Source organism: Geotrypetes seraphini, chromosome 5, assembly GCF_902459505.1.
Source record: "Geotrypetes seraphini chromosome 5, aGeoSer1.1, whole genome shotgun sequence".
NCBI classification, from domain to species: domain Eukaryota; kingdom Metazoa; phylum Chordata; class Amphibia; order Gymnophiona; family Dermophiidae; genus Geotrypetes; species Geotrypetes seraphini.
Genome location: NC_047088.1, coordinates 265984615 through 266004196, shown reverse-complemented (window position 1 = coordinate 266004196; position 19582 = coordinate 265984615). Strand labels below are relative to the sequence as shown.

Sequence of the window (19582 nt, the reverse complement as noted above, 5' to 3'; positions counted from 1 at the left end):
CAATACCACAAGCAATGGATATATAATTAACCCACATAACAATCACAACTGTTTGCTTCCTGGATAGTAAGATTAAAACTGCCTGATTCTGATGAAAGAGAAAGAAAAAAGAAAAAAATAAAGGAAAAAACCCACACACACACAGATACATACAGCCCACCACCCTCCCCACAATCAATCCAACTCCCACCCACCCACAAGGCAAAAGCCTCGTAACCATCCCGCCCAAAAGGCGCCCCGGAGGCCTATGGAGGGGAAGAGAGACACTCAACGTGAAGGCTACGAGTCAGCAGCCTCCCCCCCATCAGCCCCACAAAACCAGTGGATGGCAAAATACAGAAAAAATACTGAAATGAACTAATCGCTCGCAACTATATAGAAAACAGTGCATAAACACTTATCCAAACTGCAAGCATACCCGGTTCTAAACAGGGTGAAAGGTGAAACTAAAATTCACACAAAAAAAAAGTCAGGTATCCATACGGATCAGGTCTTCTTGCTCTTTCAAAAATCTGTCCACCTCATCAGGGTCGGTGTATGTTTTTGTTCTATTTTGATACGTTATCTTGAAGCGTGCTGGAGAGAGAAGGCCGAAGCGCGCCTCAATAGCTCTCAGGCGAGGGCGCATGGCAAGAAACTTGCGTCTTTTTTCTGCTGTAGCTTTCGTATAATCTGCTGAAATGTAGATGGTTTGACCCTGCCAGTCTATTTTGTGGATGGATTTCATTTTGTCCAGGATCATAGCTACGTGTGGAAACCTCAAAATCTTCATTACCACCGGTCTGGCATGCTGAGAGCTGGTTGGGGCCCTGGTCGGCACACGGTGGGCTCTCTCAACCTCCAGAGCCCGATCAAATGTAAGGGACAACACTTTAGGTAGCCAATCTTCGAAGAATTTACAAGCGTTAGATCCCTCGGCCCCCTCATGAAGGCCGTTCAGACGCAGGTTGTGGCGCCGACCGCGGTTACCCAGATCTTCCAGTTGAATCTCCAGAGCATGCAGAGCCCTACGATCCATTTTCTGGTTTGTGGAGATCTCATCAACAAGTAAGCACTTCTTCTCAAGTACCTGCATTTTTGTTTCCATGGTTGAAAATTTTTCAGTAAGATTCATGATTTCGTGCTTGATATCTTTAATATCGTCCTTGCTTTCAGACATCATATTAGCTGTAACTGCTCCGATATGGTAAGCTCCGGGTCGACACGTGGCCTGTGCGACTCTCCCTTAGTAGGTGTCGGAGGATCTTGTTTCGGGCGTTTAACACCGGAGGAGCCGGCAAAGGCGGCCTCGATCTTACCCTGCTTGGGCTGAGACATTGTTACAGCGTTGTATAGCACGATTGCGTTCTCGAAAGTGAGTGATAATTCAAGAATAGCGGAGCTGTGGACGGGAGCTCGCGACTCAAGCCTCCATATTGATCGGGCTCTCTAGCGCCCCCCATATAAATGATAATTAACATTTTCTCTGCGTACAGTGTGCTTTGTGTTTTTTTATTTTATTTTATTGTTGGTAGATCATTTTGACTTGGTCAGTTTAAAAGTATCTCGCAAGCCCAAAAAAGTGTGGACACCCCTGCTGTAGAGCCATTTCTTGTATGACTAGATGAGCTATATTTATCTTTTCTTTTTTTTTTTAAGTTGTTTAAATTCATGCAGAAATAAATGACTAGATTGAACCTAATGACTTCATTAACGCCTTTCCCTTTTTTTAACCTCTAAACTGAGGCTTTCTGTGCCTATTAACTGTGCTTTATACTGATAGTATTTCAATTTTAAAATAGCTCCTTTTAAATGCTAGCCTATGAACTTATTTGAGGCGCTCAAAAGATGAGTATGGTCTAGAGCAGGGGTGTCAAAGTCCCTCCTCGAGGGCCGTAATCCAGTCGGGTTTTCAGGATTTCCCCAATGAATATGCATTGAAAGCAGTGCATGCACATAGATCTCATGCATATTCATTGGGGAAATCCTGAAAACCCGACTGGATTCCGGCCCTCGAGGACCGACTTTGACACCTGTGGTCTAGAGGCTTCTGATAATTTTCATTATCTTCAACTTAGAGATTTTATGCAAAAAAAGTTATTGTTTCACTGGGTAAAAGAAAATTTTGACCTCCTAATGATTTTTAGACCTGGGGTAGGGGTTGGGAGCGGGACTTACTTCACAAATCTATTAGGCCTTATTATGTTCTTCCATATGTGTAGCTATGAGTCAGAATGGGAGGCAGTGTTGGGTATAATCCCGTTAACATAGTTTAAACCTTTTGTATACATTATACCAGCATACAATGGGACTTAAACTAAAATAATAAAAAAATAAAAACAAAACAAATTGAAGATCAGCAAGAGAGATGTCCACCCACTCTCTCCTGCCACATCGCGCAATCACTCAACACTGCTAAGCCCCACTCCTGCAGTAGGAGAGATGCCCACTCCCTCCCGACACCCCCCCCCCCCCCGGCAGCAGGAAAGATACCCACTCCCGCTGGTGCCATCAAGTGACCTCCCCCTGGCAACGCGAGTGATGCCCACTCACTTCTATCGCTGACATCAAGCAACCCCCCCTTCCACCCGGCAGTGGGAGAAATGCCCACTCCCTACTGCCGCCAAGCAAAGCACCCCCAGCACACCCCTGGCAGCAAAAGAGATGCTTACTCCTTCTGCCGCCACACAAATCCCTCGTGCCTCCAATGAATTCCCTCCCCCTTGCCTTCGATGAGTCCCCCTTATCTTACTTATGATGGCTGGCCAGAGGGATGCCTACTCCCTCCGGCAAGCAGGCCCACCTCTTCAAAATGGTGAGCCTTCCCCTCCACGGTGCATCCTGGGATGCTCCGGGGAGGGGCCTGAGGCTCTGATTGGGCTAGGTTGTTTAAGACCCTTCCTATGGGAGGGGCCTGAGGCATCTAGGCCAATCAGAGCTTTAGGCCCTTCCCCAAAGGGAAGGACCACCATTTTGAAGAGGCGGGCCTGCTGGCCATAGGGACTAGGGATTAGAGAGTTGCGCGGGGACAGAAATCCCACCCGTCCCCGCCAAAGTCCCACCCATCCCCACCCGTCCCCGTGAGGACTCCCACCCGTCCCCACCCGTCCCCGCGAGGAATCCCTCCGTCCCCACCCGTCCCCGCGAGGAATCCCCTCCGTCCCCACGAGGAATCCCCTACGTCCCCACCTGTCCCTATAAACTACAGAAATAGTTATTTCATTTAATTATGCTACTGAATTAAAGGCTCTGGTAGAAACCCATTTAAAAATAAGCAAAAAGACTTTATTAATTTGGAAATATTAATTGGGAAGAATACTTTGTAAACGGGTTTCTACCAGAGCCTCTAATGTTTATAAATTTTTATCAACACAACTAATATACTACTTTATCCTTAAGCAAAAAAAAAAAAAATAATAATAATTTTTTTCCTACCTTTATTGCCTGGTTTCTGCTTTCTTCATGTTCTCATTCAATTCCTTCCATCCACTGCCTCTCTTCTCTCTGTGTCTTCCATTTGCTCTGTTACTGTGCCTCTCCCTTTCTCCCCCCTCCCAAATTGGTCTGGCACCCATCTTTTTCCCTCCGCTCCCCCCATAGTCTGGCACCTCTGTCTTCTTCCCTGCCAGCGTCTTCTTCCCATTCCCTCTTCCCCATTTCCTTTCAGTGTCCTTCTCCCCCACCATCTTCCCCATGTCCTGTCAGGCAGCATCCTTCTCCTCTCTCTGCCTTCCCCATGTCCTTTCAGCGGCCTTCTCCCCCCTCTGTCTTCCCCATGTCCTTTCAGTGGCATTCTCCACCCCTTTGTCTTCCCCAGTGCTTTCAGGGTCCTTCCCCCCCCCCCTTCCTCCCGTTTACCCCATGTCCTTTCATCGGCCTTCTCCACCCCTGTTTTCCCCATGTCCTTTCAGTGGCATTCTCCACCCCTTTGTCTTCCCCAGTGCTTTCAGGGTCCTTCCCCCCCCCTCATCTCCCGTTTACCCCATGTCCTTTCAGCGTTCTTTTCCACCCCTTTGTCTTCCCCAGTGCTTTCAGCGGCCTTCTCCCCCCTTAAGCGTCTTTTCTTCTCCACTCCACCTTTCCTCCCTCCCTGCCTCCACCTTTGTGGCGCTTTTGCACCCGACCGACAACAGAACAGGCCCGGTCGGACAAATCTCCCTGTCCTGTAGCCGCGAATCTAAATTACCTTCTTACAGCAGCTGGAGTAGTGAAGCTGCTGTAAGAGGTAATTTAGATTTGCGGCTACAGGGCAGGGAGATTTGTCGGCCGGGCCTGTTGTCGGTCGATCGGGGGACCTGACCGGCTGTGCACATTCTTCGGGGCGGACCGCCCCCTCCCCCCTCTTTCGTTCGCCATTGCCTTCTCCCTACCTGCCCTGCCGCACACAGCCGACCGGAAGTCTTCCTGATGTCAGCGCTGACGTCGGAGGAAGGGAGGGCTTTGCTTAAGCCCTCCCTCCGACGTCAGCGCTGACATCAGGAAGATTTCCGTTTGGCTGTGTGCTGCGACAGGGCAGGTAAGGAGAAGGAGACTACCCTCGCGGCTCGACCAACCCCGCTGCGATCCAACCCCGCAGGAACCCCACGACCCTCGGAGGCGTCCCCACGGGATCCCCGCGACCCTAGGGGGCTTCCCCACGGGATCCCCGTGACCCAAAGGGGGAACCCGCGGGATCCCCGTCATCCCCGTTCCCGTGCAGCTCTCTACTAGGGATCCCTCTGGCCAGCCATCGTAAGTAAGATAAGAGGGAGGGGCGGGGGATCATTGGAAGCATGGGAAGGTTGCGTGGTGGCAGAAGGGAGTGGTCATCTCTCCTGCTGATAGGGAGTGTCGAGGAGTATGTTGCTTGGCAGCAGGAGAGAGTAGGCATCTCTCCTGCTGCCAGGTATTGTGGCAGGGAGCATTGCTTGGTGGCAGGAGGGAGTGGACATCTCTCCCGCTGGTGGGGTTGGTGTTGAGTAGGGGGTCGCTTGACTTCAGTACCTCTTTTATTGTGTGTGTGTGTTTATTGTGTGTGTGTGCTTTCACCAGTGTTGGGCACATGCAAATTTAGTGAACCTTTGCTACTCTCCACCAACCTTATTTGCATGAGTGTTTGGCGAATGACTCACTTTTTAAAAATCGCTACAATAACGGCTGTGACAGCGGCCCATTGGTTTTTAACTTGAATTTTTGAGGATCTAGCCCTAAGTTAACTGTATTGAAAAGGACACCACAGGTGTCTGGCGACCCTATCAGTTTTAGAGGGGTCAGATACTCAAGTATTTCTCCTTCTCTGTCCTGCTGGGCTCATAATCTGACTAATGTACCTGGGGCAAGGGAGGCTTTCTTTTCTTTTCTCCTATGGATGTTAGATTTAGGAAGGGACATTTTTGGACTGTTTGGATGATTACCATAGGTTCTTTGGGCAAGTTAGGGTGGGGAAATAGTTATTTTTTAATTAGCTTTCAAGAGTTTTATTTTCTTTAACAAGTTTCATTTGAGACGTTATATGTTTTCTCTTTTGCTAATCAATAAAAGATTATTTTAAAATATTATGGAGTAAATATTCAGCTAGCATCAGCCTGTGTTTTTCTGACCACTGCTGGCATTATTTCCAGATATTCAACACGGGGTCATGTCCAGGGTTTAGCAATGAATATCCAGTTTATGTGGCAGTAGCTAACATGTAGCTGATTAAGGAGCAGAACTTAAGCAGCTGAGGTTTGCCGCATAAAGATATGGTAGGATTGTGTTTTATGCAGTTACCGGAGCTGGTTAAGTGTTGAATATTGGCGACTCGGTATCCAAAATGGCCAGCTTTCATTTAGACGCTAAGTGCCGCTTAAAACTAGCGGATAGGTTGTTCAGCTCAGAGAGAGAGTTGCTGTGTGATCTAATGTGAGGGATTCTGTAGTGTGTACCGTATTTTCTCGCATATAACGCGCGCGTTATACGTGGTTTTTACAAACAGCGCATAACCTTGCGCGTTATACGCGTGAGCACGTTGTACAAAATTTTTTTTACCTAGTTTCCCCCCCCCCCCTGACGCCCGATTCATCACCCGGAAGGAGCGCTCGCACTCCCACCCCGAAGGACCGCTCGCACCCCCACCTGTAGGACCGCTCGCACCCCCACAGCCTCCCCCCCTCCCCCATGGAGAAGCTGTCTACCTTGTTTCCAGATGCCAGCCCAGCTGCTTCCTCTGCCGGCGGTCCTGCCCCTTCTCAGAGCCCTGTGCTGCGCTGCTTCCTCTTCAGGTGGTCCCGCCCTTTCTCTGACGTCAGAGAAAGGGCGGGACCGCCGGAAGAGGAAGCAGCGCAGCAGTGCTCAGAGAAGGGGCGGGACCGCCGGCAGAAGAAACAGCTGGGCTCGCTGGCATCCGGAAACAAAGTAGACAGGTTCTCCATGGGGGAGGGGGGGAGGCTGTGGGGGTGCGAACGGTCCTTCGGGTGGGGGTGCGAGCGGTCCTTCGGGGTGGGGGTGCGAGCGGTCCTTCGGGGTGGGAGTGCGAGCGCTCCTTCGGAGTGGGGGTGCGAGCAGTCCTTCAGGGTGGGGGTGCGGGTGCATGCGAGCGGTCCTTCGGGGTGGGGGTGCGAGCGGTCCTGCGGGGGGGGGGGTGAATCGGACGTCGGGGGGGGGCATCAGGCTTTCAGGGTAGGGACAGGACTTCAAGGGGGAAAGGAGAGTCGGGGCGGGCGAAAAGAGAGTCGGGGTCTCCAGAGGAGAGTCGGGGCGGGCGAAAGGAGAGTCGGGCAGCATGCGCGGTATACAGGTGTGCGCGGTATATAAAAATTTCTGTACATAAATTTGTGTTTTCCACGCGCTATACCCATGTGCGCGTTTTACACGGGTGCACGTTATCTACATGAAAATACTGTACTTTTTGTGTGGGGATCTATTCTGTAGAAGTCCAACTTGGTATAATGTAGTCAAATGCGAGTCTGTAAAAGCCAAAACCAGCCAGTCCAAGCTGCCCAGTAACCCTTCTCTCTCTCTCACCCTCTCTGTAGGTACAGTTTGGACTCTGGTGTATCCGATACATTTGCACTTTCACTCTGTTCGTACTAGGGATCTGGGCTCCAGGACTTCCTCGTAGACCATACATGTTGCTGATTAACGAGGAGGAACGTGATGTGGAGAACCGGCAGGTGAGTCTGGGTGGCCTTTCGCTGTCCTGATTGTGATTTCTTTCTGCCTCCCTTTTGAAGAGCATTTCCCGCTCATCCACACTGGTTGTGGTGTATTTATCGAAAGTAGAGCTGCTGCCTTAGCCCCCTGAGGTTGTGAGCTCAATCCCAGCCTGCTCCCTGAATTACCAAGGGATAGAATCTCCTTCAGATTTTTCCAAAAAGTGAATATTTTTAATCGTATAAACCGCTTTTATTTGCTCCACAGCTTTAGCAGTATATCAAGTTTAACAATCAATATGAAATGATAAACAATAGTATTGTCTGAGGAAAATTCAGTATCTTGGCGTTCTTAGCCTTTGAGTTATTCTCCAAAGTTTTAACGTTTTATTAACATTGGATATCCCAATTAAGCATATTACAGATCTAAGCGGTTTACAATAAAATACAGGTCCTTAGAACTTCCCTCTCTGGCTGATAAGTCCTGAGATGGCTTGTACTGAATTTTTCCTGCTGATCAATGGCTGTCAATCTTTCTGCTACTATAAGTTAGTATTTTGAGTCCACATTTCTCAATTTGACAGCAATTTCAGAACCAAAAACTACTTAATTCAGACACAGTTCCTCCAATGCTGACTCCTAATGATATTACTCAAATATATAGAAATGGGTAAACTTGCAATAAATCAACAGAAGAGTGATAAAGAGAATCTGTTGCAACAAAATAAATCACTCTAAGTAATATTTATAAATGAGCTGTATAGATGGTATAAAACAAAATTTTTGATATGCTCAGAATCAAGTTTCAAGTTTATTAAAATATTTTTTTGACCGCTTATTCTAATTTCTAAGCGGTTAACAAAATAAAATTACATAAAAACAAATTATAAAATTACATTGAGACGTGTGAAAACCAAGGAAAACAGGTGACTTACACATTTTTCTTTGTTAATGAAAAATTCAGCGAGGGCTTTTGCTGAAGGAAAAGAACTGAAAGTATTTATTTCCTTTTTCTTTATGGTTAGGGATTTGACAATTGCATATAAAGCAGAAGAGTTTTTGGCTTTATTGATTTGTTTAGTGTAATAGTCTTTTTTTGATCTATTGATTTCTGATCTGTAGTATAGAGCGTGTTCTTTGAATTTATTATAATTGGATAGTGATTTATTGTGCCTCCATTTTCATTCTAAACAACGTAATTGTCTTTTAATTAGAGTTAAATTTGAGGAATACCATGGGGTTTTTTGTTTGCGAGGAGAGATAGTAAAAGTAACTACTGGGGCAACTGAATTGAGAAGATTGACAATAGAATGATTCCATGCTTGAACTTTTTCATCTATGTTTGAATTGGCTAATTGTTCAAAGGAGAGGTGGAAATTGGAAGATATGTCTGCAGCTTTCAACTTGTTATATTTCCTAATAGTTATTGTTTTTGGTTTTAGATTACTGTAGTGATTTGATTTGAGTTGTTGGAATGAAATTAAGAAGTGGTCAGACCATGGAACGGGTGTAATAGAAGGTGCTAGGAAATTATTACTTTGGGAAGATGAGATTAGTGACATATCTAAAGTATGGCCAGCAATGTGAGTTGGACCGGTTATTAATGGACATAATTCTAAATCCTTTAGAAAAGTGAGAAATTCTGATGTAAAAGTATTGTTGGAGTCTTCAAAATGAATATTGAAGTCCCCTAAAATAATAGGATTAGCTGAGGTGACACAGAAATCCAAAATTATGGTTTGCAGGTGGGTCAAAACCGAGACGTTAACAGGTGGAGGAATGTATAGTAGTAAGAAATTTAATAAAGGGAAGGATTTGCATTTAACTTCCAAATATTCCAATGGGCTGTTGTTATTAGTAGAAAATTCAAGGTCAGCTAATATATGAGAATGATAGATTACTGCTAAGCCCCCTCCTTTCTTTAATGGACGGTGATTGTATTGATAAGTGTAAACAGGGGGACAAGAGAAGGCCAAGTAACTCTCCTCACCTTTACTTAGCCAGTTTCAGTAATAAAAAGGAAATCAAATTTTTTTGTAAAATGGTGTCTAAAATGAGGTGATATTTGGATTTAAGGGACCTAGAATCATGGGGGTGGTAACTAGGTAACCCCAACATTGCCACCTCACCGCCCAATCATCGCATATGAAACGATGAACAATGACTTTATATGATAATTTGATAAAAAATGCCAAAACGGCTCAAGGTCTTAAATAGTGTACGTCATATCATTTAGAGAACTTAGCAAACTTATCTCATTAGCTTGCAGGTTCCAACGTGCCACGTTTCGTTCCTGCCTCAGCTTCTATCTTATTGTGGTAAATGCTCTCCGCCCTTTATGTGAGATACATGCTACTATTTTTGCATCTATGACGCCCATCATATGAAAACTCTTTATACTTTTTCGTTGGTTCCCTGAGGCAGGAACGAAACGTGGCACGTCGGAACCTGCAAGCTAATGAGATAAGTTTGCTAAGTTCTCTAAATGATATGACGTACACTATTTAAGACCTTGAGCCGTTTTGGCATTTTTAATAAAATTATCATATAAAGTCATTGTTCACCATTTCATATGCGATGATTGGGCGGTGAGGTGGCAATGTTGGGGTCGACCTAGTTACCACCCCCATGATTCTGAGCATATCAAAAATTTTGTTTTACACCATCTATACAGCTCATTTATAAATATTACTTAGAGTGATTTATTTTGTTCCTAATGATATTAGGCTTTACATTTTTGTTCTGAATTTAAAGTACTGGTAAATATAATTTTACATCTAGGACAAAATGAAAAATTTACTGTATATTATAATGTTGTACATGTGTATTTTGAAGCTGGAGCTGGTACTGAGTCTGACTCTGACCCTAACCCAAAATTTCTATCCATTAAGGAGTTCCTAATCCAAAGTAGGCATTGCCCTGGCTTTTTAATTTCCTCAGGAGCCTGTCATAAGGAACCTTCTCAAATATTTTCTGATAGCATTTCCCAAATTGTATTATTTTTTCTCTCTTTCTCAAGTACTGTTTAAATATGCCATCTCACCAGTGTCGTCTCTGTGTTTGCCTTGTGACACTCTTTCACCTACACTTATCGCCTGCACTGCATAGCATCAAGTATAAAGATTCATGGGAATCTGAAGCTCTCCATTTCACGCCTCTTTAAATTGTAATTTTTTTCTTTGATTCATGGAAAGATTTGTGATTTCTCAGAGACATAAAACAGAAACAAAAAATATCTCATTATGTGAGTGACAGCAAGCATTCTTTGAAATTGGCACCGGCATCTCCTATGAACCTTCTCTCTTTTGGTCTTCACTATTTTACTCTCTGTTTGGTGCTTGTCTTTCTTTGTCTACAATACCCATGTGCACTGTCCCTCTCTCCCCTGCGTAGCCTCTGTTGCAGGGTGAGGCCCACAGCCAGTCCACATGGAAGGACTTCAGAAAGAAGCTGCAGCTCTTGGTGCCGTACCTGTGGCCAAAGGGAAGCTTCCTGCTGCAGCTGCTGGTCCTGCTGTGCATGGGGCTGATGGGGCTGGAGCGAGCCATCAACGTCTTTGTTCCCATCTACTACAAGAACATTGGTGAGTGCCTTGCGGTATGCCACAAAGAATGATGGTAGCTGTGGTGTTTGTGCTGAACCAGTGTTTATGGTGGCGCCGAGGGTGGAGCACGCAGTGGTGTTAGTACTGCAGTTGCTTCTTCTGGGTTTTATGGTTATGCTTTGGCTGTGCCCAGATGTAGAGTCTGATTTCCTGCTGCTTGCCCTTCTTTAATATTGAATTACAAGATGGAGATTTAGTGTAAGGCGCTATTACAGAAATTAAGAGGGCCTTGCACAAGTTTAGATCAGATGTTATATTGGAAGGAAAAGGGACTGGGACTTGTAGACCATCTTTTTTTTGTGGTTACACATTGAAAGTGGTTTACATATATACAGTTACTTATTTTGTACCTGGGGCAATGAAGGATTAAGTGACTTCCCCACGGTCACAAGGAGCAGTGCTGGGATTCAATCCCACAGCCTCACCTTAGCATCACAATACCCTGGTATAGTATATCTCAAACTGTGCGCCAAGGCACACTAGTGTGCCTCCTGAGATTTCAGGTGTGCTGTGGTACACTGGGCAGGAGGAGAGGCACCGGCACCAGCTGATTGCCTACAGGACATACCTCTCGTGGCGAGAGGCACATCTTGTAGGCAATCAGTGGGCGCCAGCACCTATCCTTCCCTCTGGCCCTCTTCCCGTCTGGCACCCCCCACTGGCATCTCATGGCATGCCTGGAGGGCCTTCACACATGTGGACATCGACATGATGATGTCACGGATGCGTGTGATGTCATCACGGCGATATCCGCGCACCTCCAGGTGCCCCGAGCCACGGCCACTACCTTTAGTGTGCTGCGGCTCAAGAACGTTTCATGACACTGCCTTAGAAATACAAAATATTTGTTCAGCTGAGCATTATGGTCAGCAGGATTATTCCTGTCTTTTAAATTCTAACTCTTATTATCCCACATTGGCTAATATTGTTTAACACCTCTCCAGTAATGCTGTTTGTCTTTCCCACAGAGATGCCAGCGAGATGTACTGCCACAGGTTGCAGTGTGATATCTTGTAGGGGTTTCTTCTCGATTTTCTGTTTGAAATTTGTTTCTCTCAAACCTGTTTGAGTCCTCCTCATACTTGACACCATTTCTCATAGGAAGTTCATGAATGAACTGAGCAGGCCTTGGGATTGAAGGTGCTGAATTCCATTTGAAATCTGTAGTTACATTTGATTGTAAACTGTTTCGATGGAAAACTAACCTACCACAATTAAATTAGCTTGGTAGTCCAAAACGTTTCCAAAGACTCTATGATTCTCTCACTTTCCAAATTACTTGACCCAGCATTCATCAAAATCTTAATTCATTCACTGGTAATCTCAAGTCTCGATCTCTGCAATGCTCTTTATAAAGGCATAACTCAGAAGGAAATAAGATGCTTGCAGATTGTACAAAATACTTCAATTAAAATTATATCTAATGCAGGAAAATACGACCATGTTACGCCGATAGAGCACAGAATAGCCTATAAAATCCTTTTGCTAACATTTAAAACCTGCACCACTAATCTTCCTGACTTCATTAACAGATTTCTTATTCCATACACCCGCTCCGCTCTACATCCCAAAACTTACTTGCCATTCCATCTCTGAGACATATCAATATGGTGTGTTCGAACATCTTTTCAGTTACCGCATCATCCCTCTGGAACTTTACACCAAATCATTTGTGAAAAGAAACCTCTTTAACTTACTTCAAGTCCAAATTAAAAACCTACTTGTTTAGGGACGCTTTTAATGTATAACTGTCCTGTTTAGAACACAGTCTTTTTTTATTTTTAATCTGTTTCCCTGGTATTCGATCCCTAACCTTATGTTTTCTTCCCCTTCTTTGTGCTTTACTTTAAATAATGTAGTTCATTTGTCCTGTTGGTCCTTTGTTTGTCAACTGAAACTTAAGGTTCTGTAGGTTATTTTACCCTTTTGGATGTACACTGCTTTGAAGTTTGATTTGGCAGTATAACAAATTTGTAATAAACTTGGATAGTGTTTTAGTAACTGTCTCCTAAATAAATGAGTTGGGTGACGCAGTGTGGTGGTAAATGAACTCCACTTGGAAGAAAAAAAGAGGAGGAGTCGCGCATCTCAAGGATCGATCCTAGGACCAATTCTCTTCAGTATTTCTGTGAATGGTGTTGCCAAGTTGTTTAGAAATGGAAGTTTGTCTTCTTCATGGACAGCAAGGAAATCCACAACCAAGTGGACACCCTAGAGCAGGGGTGTCCAATATCGGTCCTCGAGGGCCGCAATCCAGTCAGGTTTTCAGGATTTCCCCAATGAATATGCATGAGATCTATGTGCATGCACTGCTTTCAATGCATATTCATTGGGGAAATCCTGAAAACCCGACTGGATTGCGGCCCTCGAGGACCGACATTGGACACCCCTGCCCTAGAGGCTCTAGGCAGTATAAGAAAGTAATCTACAGAACTTGGAAGAGCGATGAGATTCTTGGCAATTGAGCTTTAATGTGAAGCAAAGTGATTAATTTGGGGTGGAAAAATCCAAAGGAGCTGTAGATGGCAGGAGGTGAGAAGCTGATGTTCATGGCCTGGGAGAGGGACCTTGGGGTGATAGTGTCCAGGGATCTCAAGAAAGCGAAACAATGTGAGAAAGTGGAGCCAAAGCCAAAAATGTTGGGGCTCGCAGAAATGATAAATAGCATAAAACTTCTATACAATCTTATTGCCACTGGGAAGTTAAGAGTGCAAGAATGCACAGAACAACAGATTATAAGCCAAATAATTAGTAGGTCCTCAGTATTCACTCCTCTCAAACCAGGAGTGGTGAGTCTTTGTCACCCAGCAGGATAATCAAACGTGAATCATCCTCGGATCTAGTGCTCAAGTGTCCAAAATAATAAGTGCACAAAATAGTGAGTTAAAAGTATTTTATCTTTTCTTTTTTTCTTTTTGTTTATCACAATATAAAAACACTCCCAGTGTACAATAACACTTAATAGCGTACGATGAGATTAGGAATTAAGTCCAGGAAACTTGTTCCTTGTATGAGCTCCCCTAACATCCACTGCATCTGAACAAGTAACCAAAAAGTTTTTAAAGTACAAACAGTTAGTACTTATCTTAATTCTTCTGAGCATGATGACAACTGTAAGCGCTCATCTGGTATCCAAGAATGATTGCTCCCAGAAAGACATAACCAGCAGAAAGGGGAGGTGATAATGCCCCATACAGGCTGAGGGTGAGGCCTTATCAGTTTAGCTTTAGAAAGCTCAGGTCTGCTGGAAATTTTTCATCATTATAGGAAGGCTCCCCTTTCTGTGCATCTTACGGAATGCTCATTTTAATGCAAATGAGCTTATTTACATAGATCTGCATAGCTTTTTCATTCACTGCTTCTGCCAGTGGGAAAAGGTGTGCTGAGACCCTTTGTGCATTGGGCGCCCAATAATGTGTGTGTTAAAGTAGCTAAAACCAGTCTTTCTGGGACATGTCAAATCTGGTTTGCTGTGAACATCTCCCCTTTTGTGTCTGAGGTCTCTCCTTTTCCTGCCCACAGTTAGGGGCATGACTATAGGCAGGATCACTTTTGCTAGCTCTGGGCAGGCCTAAACGCTCACACACAAATGTGGCCCTGACAGAATTCTAAAAGCTTAGTGGATTAAGCGCTTGGCACACTCCTGCCCTGCCTATGCAAATAATACACAAAAATACAAAGAACCATCAGGCTGGTATTATGTCAAAGGATCATCAGGCCTCCTAGAACACAAGGTTATTTCAGGTCCCGTTCCACAGATCCAAGTCTCTAATCATGTGCTTCTCTGCCCTCTTAACAACTTACGCCCCACAATCGTTTTAAAAGGGGCAAAATCACTAGAATAATATCATTTTCTCAACTGTGTGAGGCAATCCACTTAATACGTCTTTACAGGCTCCAGCACTGAATGCGTATTCACTCCCAACGCTGACTGATTAGCCAAGCGTTTTGGTCCTAAGACCTGCTTTGGGGGATTCGTAAAGCCACACACACCTAGAGCAGAAAATACAAAGCACTCAATTAATGCACTAAGGCGAACGCCATTATAAAGAAAGTACCCTAAAGTAACTTCAGAAAACCAGACTCACCAATGAATCAAATGATCCTACCGCCCATGTCGCACTGTTGGTGCTGCCAACACACAAAGCTGACAAGACACCACACGAATCCTTAATATACTTCCACCAATCGTTGCCAATGACAAATGCTTAGGGGCACATCCCCAAAACCAATTACATCATCACCTTAAAAAGACCAAATCCAGAACACTGCCCTTAGACTAATCTACAAATTAAAGAAATTTGATTCAATCTCAACCTTCATCAGGCAGCTACATTGGCTCCCAATATCATCCCGAATAATTTTCAAATCGTCATGTATTCTACACCAGATTCTATATGGAAGCTCAGCAGCCCCTCTCATCCAATTATTCTCTAATGTTTGGCCAACATCAAAAAGAATCCTTAATAGAATCCAACTAAACCTGCCATCCACAAAATACCTCCACTACAAGTGAATTTTCCACTCTATGGTAACTTATTTAGGTATAAAAACCGAGAATGGCCTACCAGACACTATCAGGAAAGAGACAAACTACACCACATTCAGAAAAATCCTGAAGACTCACCTCTTTGACAATTAACTGTCTTAGTTTACATATAACACCCCGTACTTCTAGGTCCCTCGTCTTACTTCTCCTAAACCTGCCACCACTCCCCATTTCTTTCCTCTTCAGCCTTTATAGGTATGTGCGACTCACAAATGGAAGATTAGAAATTTGTGATTGACTGAACAACTGCAAAGAAAGCTCCAAACTGAAACCAGTCTTACATGCCATGGTTCCCATATATGAGCGGCAAATTTATTAACTGACAAATGCAAATACACAAACACTATGATGAAATGGACACCTCCCTTAATCCAAACTGGACCCAACGCACCCCTTTTCTTTCTTTTTTGCGCTCACTATTCCTTTCCCCACTTCTGACACTACCCATACAAACGAAACTTCCAGAAAGAAATAAAATATCTGTACTCCCCCTCTCTCATTTACACCAGAGTTAATTTCCTTCAAAATGCTTATCAAAACCCCCCAACCTTTTCCTGTGTATTTAACCCGCATTATTAATCACTATAACCCTCCCCACATTCAACAGTATTCTCCACAATATATTTACCTCTAAAGATCTGGGGGCCATTGACAAATTTTTGTAATGAGTAGACATCATTTTCCACTGACAGTATATTTATACATTGGGGGGAGGGGAGATGATATGAAATTTTATTTGAAGGTTAATAAGTAAATTAGATTACATTATTTATATGTTATTTTTGATTGGAATAATTGAGAGGGGGGGTGGGAGGGGGATTAATTTATGTATTATGATGATAATGGATTGATTTTTAAGTGTTCTGTAAATGTTTTAAATGATGTAATATTGTGCACTTGTTGTAAGATGAAAAATGAATAAAGAATTAAAAAAAAATAAAAAATACATTTACCTCAACATATAATCCAACAAAACCCTTAAATATAGAACCCACTCAACCATCATTTCTTACCTAAACCCTCTATCAAACATTCTATCGTCCCTACAGCTTCAACCCCCACTAAATGAACTCCACCAACAATGCAACCTAACCACACTTCCCCATTCAACACTCCCACACCACACATTTTTTTTTTTTAAAATCATAGAATGATGACAAATGTTCATTTAGCTATTACACTCGTGATTCAAACCAAAAGGGTTCACACTCCCCACCCAAAAAATCCATCTCCTTCCTTTAGTAGAAGCACCCCCATCCAGATCACCAATCCTTGGTGAGGGTTAGACTTGCACACCATAACATCAAGCTGCCATTTAGGAAGGCTTAATAAATCCCTCACGAACTTATAGTGTTCAGAAGTTGCACTATGGTGAGAGAGACCCTTTCTTTTCTAAGAACTTATTTTAAAAAGTTCTCTCCTATGAGACAGCCCTGCCAGCCCAATTGAGAAACCCCATAGCTTCCTCCACGCCCAAGGATCACACGACAAGGTGATTTAAAAATGTGTACCCCTCATCTCAAACTTGCTGCCTCCTTATGACACTAATTATACTTCATCTCTCAGACACGGCCAATTGCTACCAATACATTATCCCAGGACAAGCAGGCAGGTATTCTCACTAGTGGGTGATGTCATCCGACAGAGCCCCGATATGGACATCTTGCAAGCATGTCTTGCTTGAAGAAACTCAGAAGTTTCAAGATGCCCGCACCGCGCATGCGCCAGTGCCTTCCCGCCCGATGCTCCGGGCGTGTCTCCTCAGTTCTTTTTCTTCCGCGGAGCTGAGAAGTCTATCTTCAATTTGCGCCCATTGAATCTCTTTTTTTTTTTTTGCCTTCTTTTTTGCCGCGGGTTGAGTTCTTTTGGCTCTCCTGTGCATTTATTTCTTTCTTTGATTTCTTTTTTCAAAAAAAAAAAAAAATTTTTCCTTCCAATACCGGGTCGGCCGCGTGGCTGGGGCCCCGCGCCTTCGACCTTGCGGCGGAGCTTTTCCGGCCTATGTCCCGGCCGATTACCGGTTTTAAAAAGTGTAGCAAGTGCCAGCGCGTGATTTCGCTCACGGACCCTCATCGACGCTGCTTACAGTGTCTGGGACCGGATCACTTCCCAAAATCGTGCCGGCCTTGCTCCACTCTGACGGCGAGAGCGTTTAAGCGTCGCTGTCTGCTGTGGGAGTCCATGTTCAAGATGGAAGCTTCATCGGATCCTGCAGCTTCGACATCGACGGGTGCTTCGACTCCTTCGACGAAGCCCTCTGCCTCCCCGGCTGCTTCGGGCCTCCTGAAGCCGGCATCGTTCACGCCGGTTTCGGCCCCGACTTTGGCGCCGGTGCCTTCATCCGTCTCCTCGGAGCAGGTATCGACCCCGACTGTTCCACCAGTGGTGCTAAAGGTGCCGAAGGCTGGCAAGCAGAAGCACGCAGCACCCAAGGAGTGCAGAGACCGTGCGGAAGGGCCCCCTTTTGGTGCGGATCCCTCCATATCGGCTTTGTTGCGGTCCATCCTGGAGGCTCAGTTCGTGGAGCTCATGCAGATCATGGGGCCTCGGCTGATTGCCACCATCCAGGGTGACCTTCCAGCTTCGGCTTCGAGGGGCGGACCGCCCCCTCCTCCTCGCCGCACGACCTCGTTGCTCAGCGAGGAGGAGCGGCGAGCGGTGTCCGGGTCCTCGAGGAGGTTCTCCGTTAGCGCTGTACCTCCTTTGGAACCGATTCCCTCGAGGAGGGCCTCCCTTAGTGATATGCCTCCCTTGGAGCCCATCCCCTCGAGGAAAGCCTCGTTTAGTGACCTGCCTCCCTTGGAACCGATTACTCCGCCCCATGACTCAGTATGGCGTCCACCTTCGGAGCCACCCAGTCCTGGGCATAGCAGGAAGCAGGACGAGTTCTTCCGAACCCCCTATCAAACCTGGGTGGCGTCGGGGGAGGCGACGACTCTGCCGCCTCTGCGATCGACGGCATCGAGTCCAATCTGCTCCTTGGAGGCGTCTGATCCAGTTTCTCACAGACGGGCTCGATCCCCTTCCAGGCATCGAGAGGGGCATCGATCCAGACATTCTTCGAAGCATTCCTCTCGACACTCGACCGTTTCGCCTCAGAAGAAATTGCCTCGGTTGGGGTATGCGGCTTCAACTGGGTCTCCTCCTCCGGGCCCGGAGTTCGAGGACACCGAGGTTTTCTACTCGTCCTGTTGCTCGCAGGCCTCTCTGGAGCCTGAAGCCTCTTCTTCTTCTAGTCCGTCTCGCAGACCGGCGACGGCGGACCAACTGTCCTTTTCATCGTTCCTCAGGCAGATGGCGGATGACATGGACATTACTCTCGATGCTGGGTCTCGATATTCCAAGGAGTACCTCGATACCATGCACTTGCCTCGCCCTCCGGCAGAGTCCTTGCGGCTTCCCCTGCACAAGCTCCTCGACCAGACCTTCATGCGATGCTTCGAATCTCCTTACTCTATCCCTGCGGTCCCTGGCAAATTGGATGCGCGGTACCGCACGGTGCATCATAAAGGCTTCGAGGGTCCTCAGCTTTCTCACCAGTCCCTCCTGGTCGAATCCTCGCTCAATCGGTCTCATCCTGGCCAGGTCTATGCTTCAGTGCCTCCGGGCCGCGAGGGCAGAACCATGGATAAGTTTGGTCGACGCATCTATCAGAATTCGATGATGGCGTCTCGAGTCCTGAATTACAATTTCCACTTTGCAGCCTACTTGGAATTTTTTCTACCTGTGCTTCGGAAGTTCACACCATACATCGAATCCCAGGCTAGGTTTGAGTTTGAAGAAGTGTTTGCTTCGCTGTCCCAACTTCGGCTTCAGTTAATGCAATCTGCCTATGATGCGTTCGAGCTCTCCGCCCGAGCGGCGGCCTGCTCGGTGGCGATGCGCCGGTTGGCCTGGTTGCGAACCATTGATATGGACCCGAATCTTCAGGACCGCCTGGCGAACGTCCCGTGTGCTAGGGCGGATCTTTTTGACGAATCCATCGAGACTATCACGAAGAAGTTGTCTGACCACGAAAAGTCCTTCCAATCCATCCTTCGGCCGAAGCCTAAGCCTCAGCAGTCTCGACCTTCTCGTCCGCCGTTGATTTATCAGAGGCGTTATCAGCCGAGGCAAACTCCACCTGCGAGGCAACCGGCGAAGCGCCAACCTCCCCAGAAGGGTCAGCCTAAGTCTCAGTCGCCTGCTGTCCCTAAGATCACTCAGCCTTTTTGACTGTCTCGTCGAGGCCATAACCAACCTCGTTCTGCCTCCCCCTGTTTTTCCCATCGGAGGGCGCCTCCATCATTTTATCATCGCTGGGAGGCCATAACAACCGACCTCTGGGTCCTTACTATCATC

At 45.8% G+C, this 19582-nt stretch overlaps 1 protein-coding gene across 5 annotated transcripts in view; it reads left to right on the top strand.

Annotated features, from left to right (window-relative positions):
• The window catches only part of ABCB6 (ATP binding cassette subfamily B member 6 (Langereis blood group)), a 120042-nt gene that overhangs the window by 16089 nt on the left and 84371 nt on the right, over positions 1 to 19582 (top strand). For all 5 annotated transcript variants that reach the window (XR_004539558.1, XM_033945654.1, XM_033945652.1 and 2 more), the window contains exons 3-4: positions 6972 to 7109; positions 10482 to 10671. Coding sequence is in view for 4 of the 5 variants with exons in the window: in XM_033945654.1 (XP_033801545.1) it covers positions 6972 to 7109; positions 10482 to 10671 (328 nt within the window). In the remaining variant the exon portion in view is untranslated. The remainder of the gene's footprint in view (positions 1 to 6971; positions 7110 to 10481; positions 10672 to 19582) is intronic.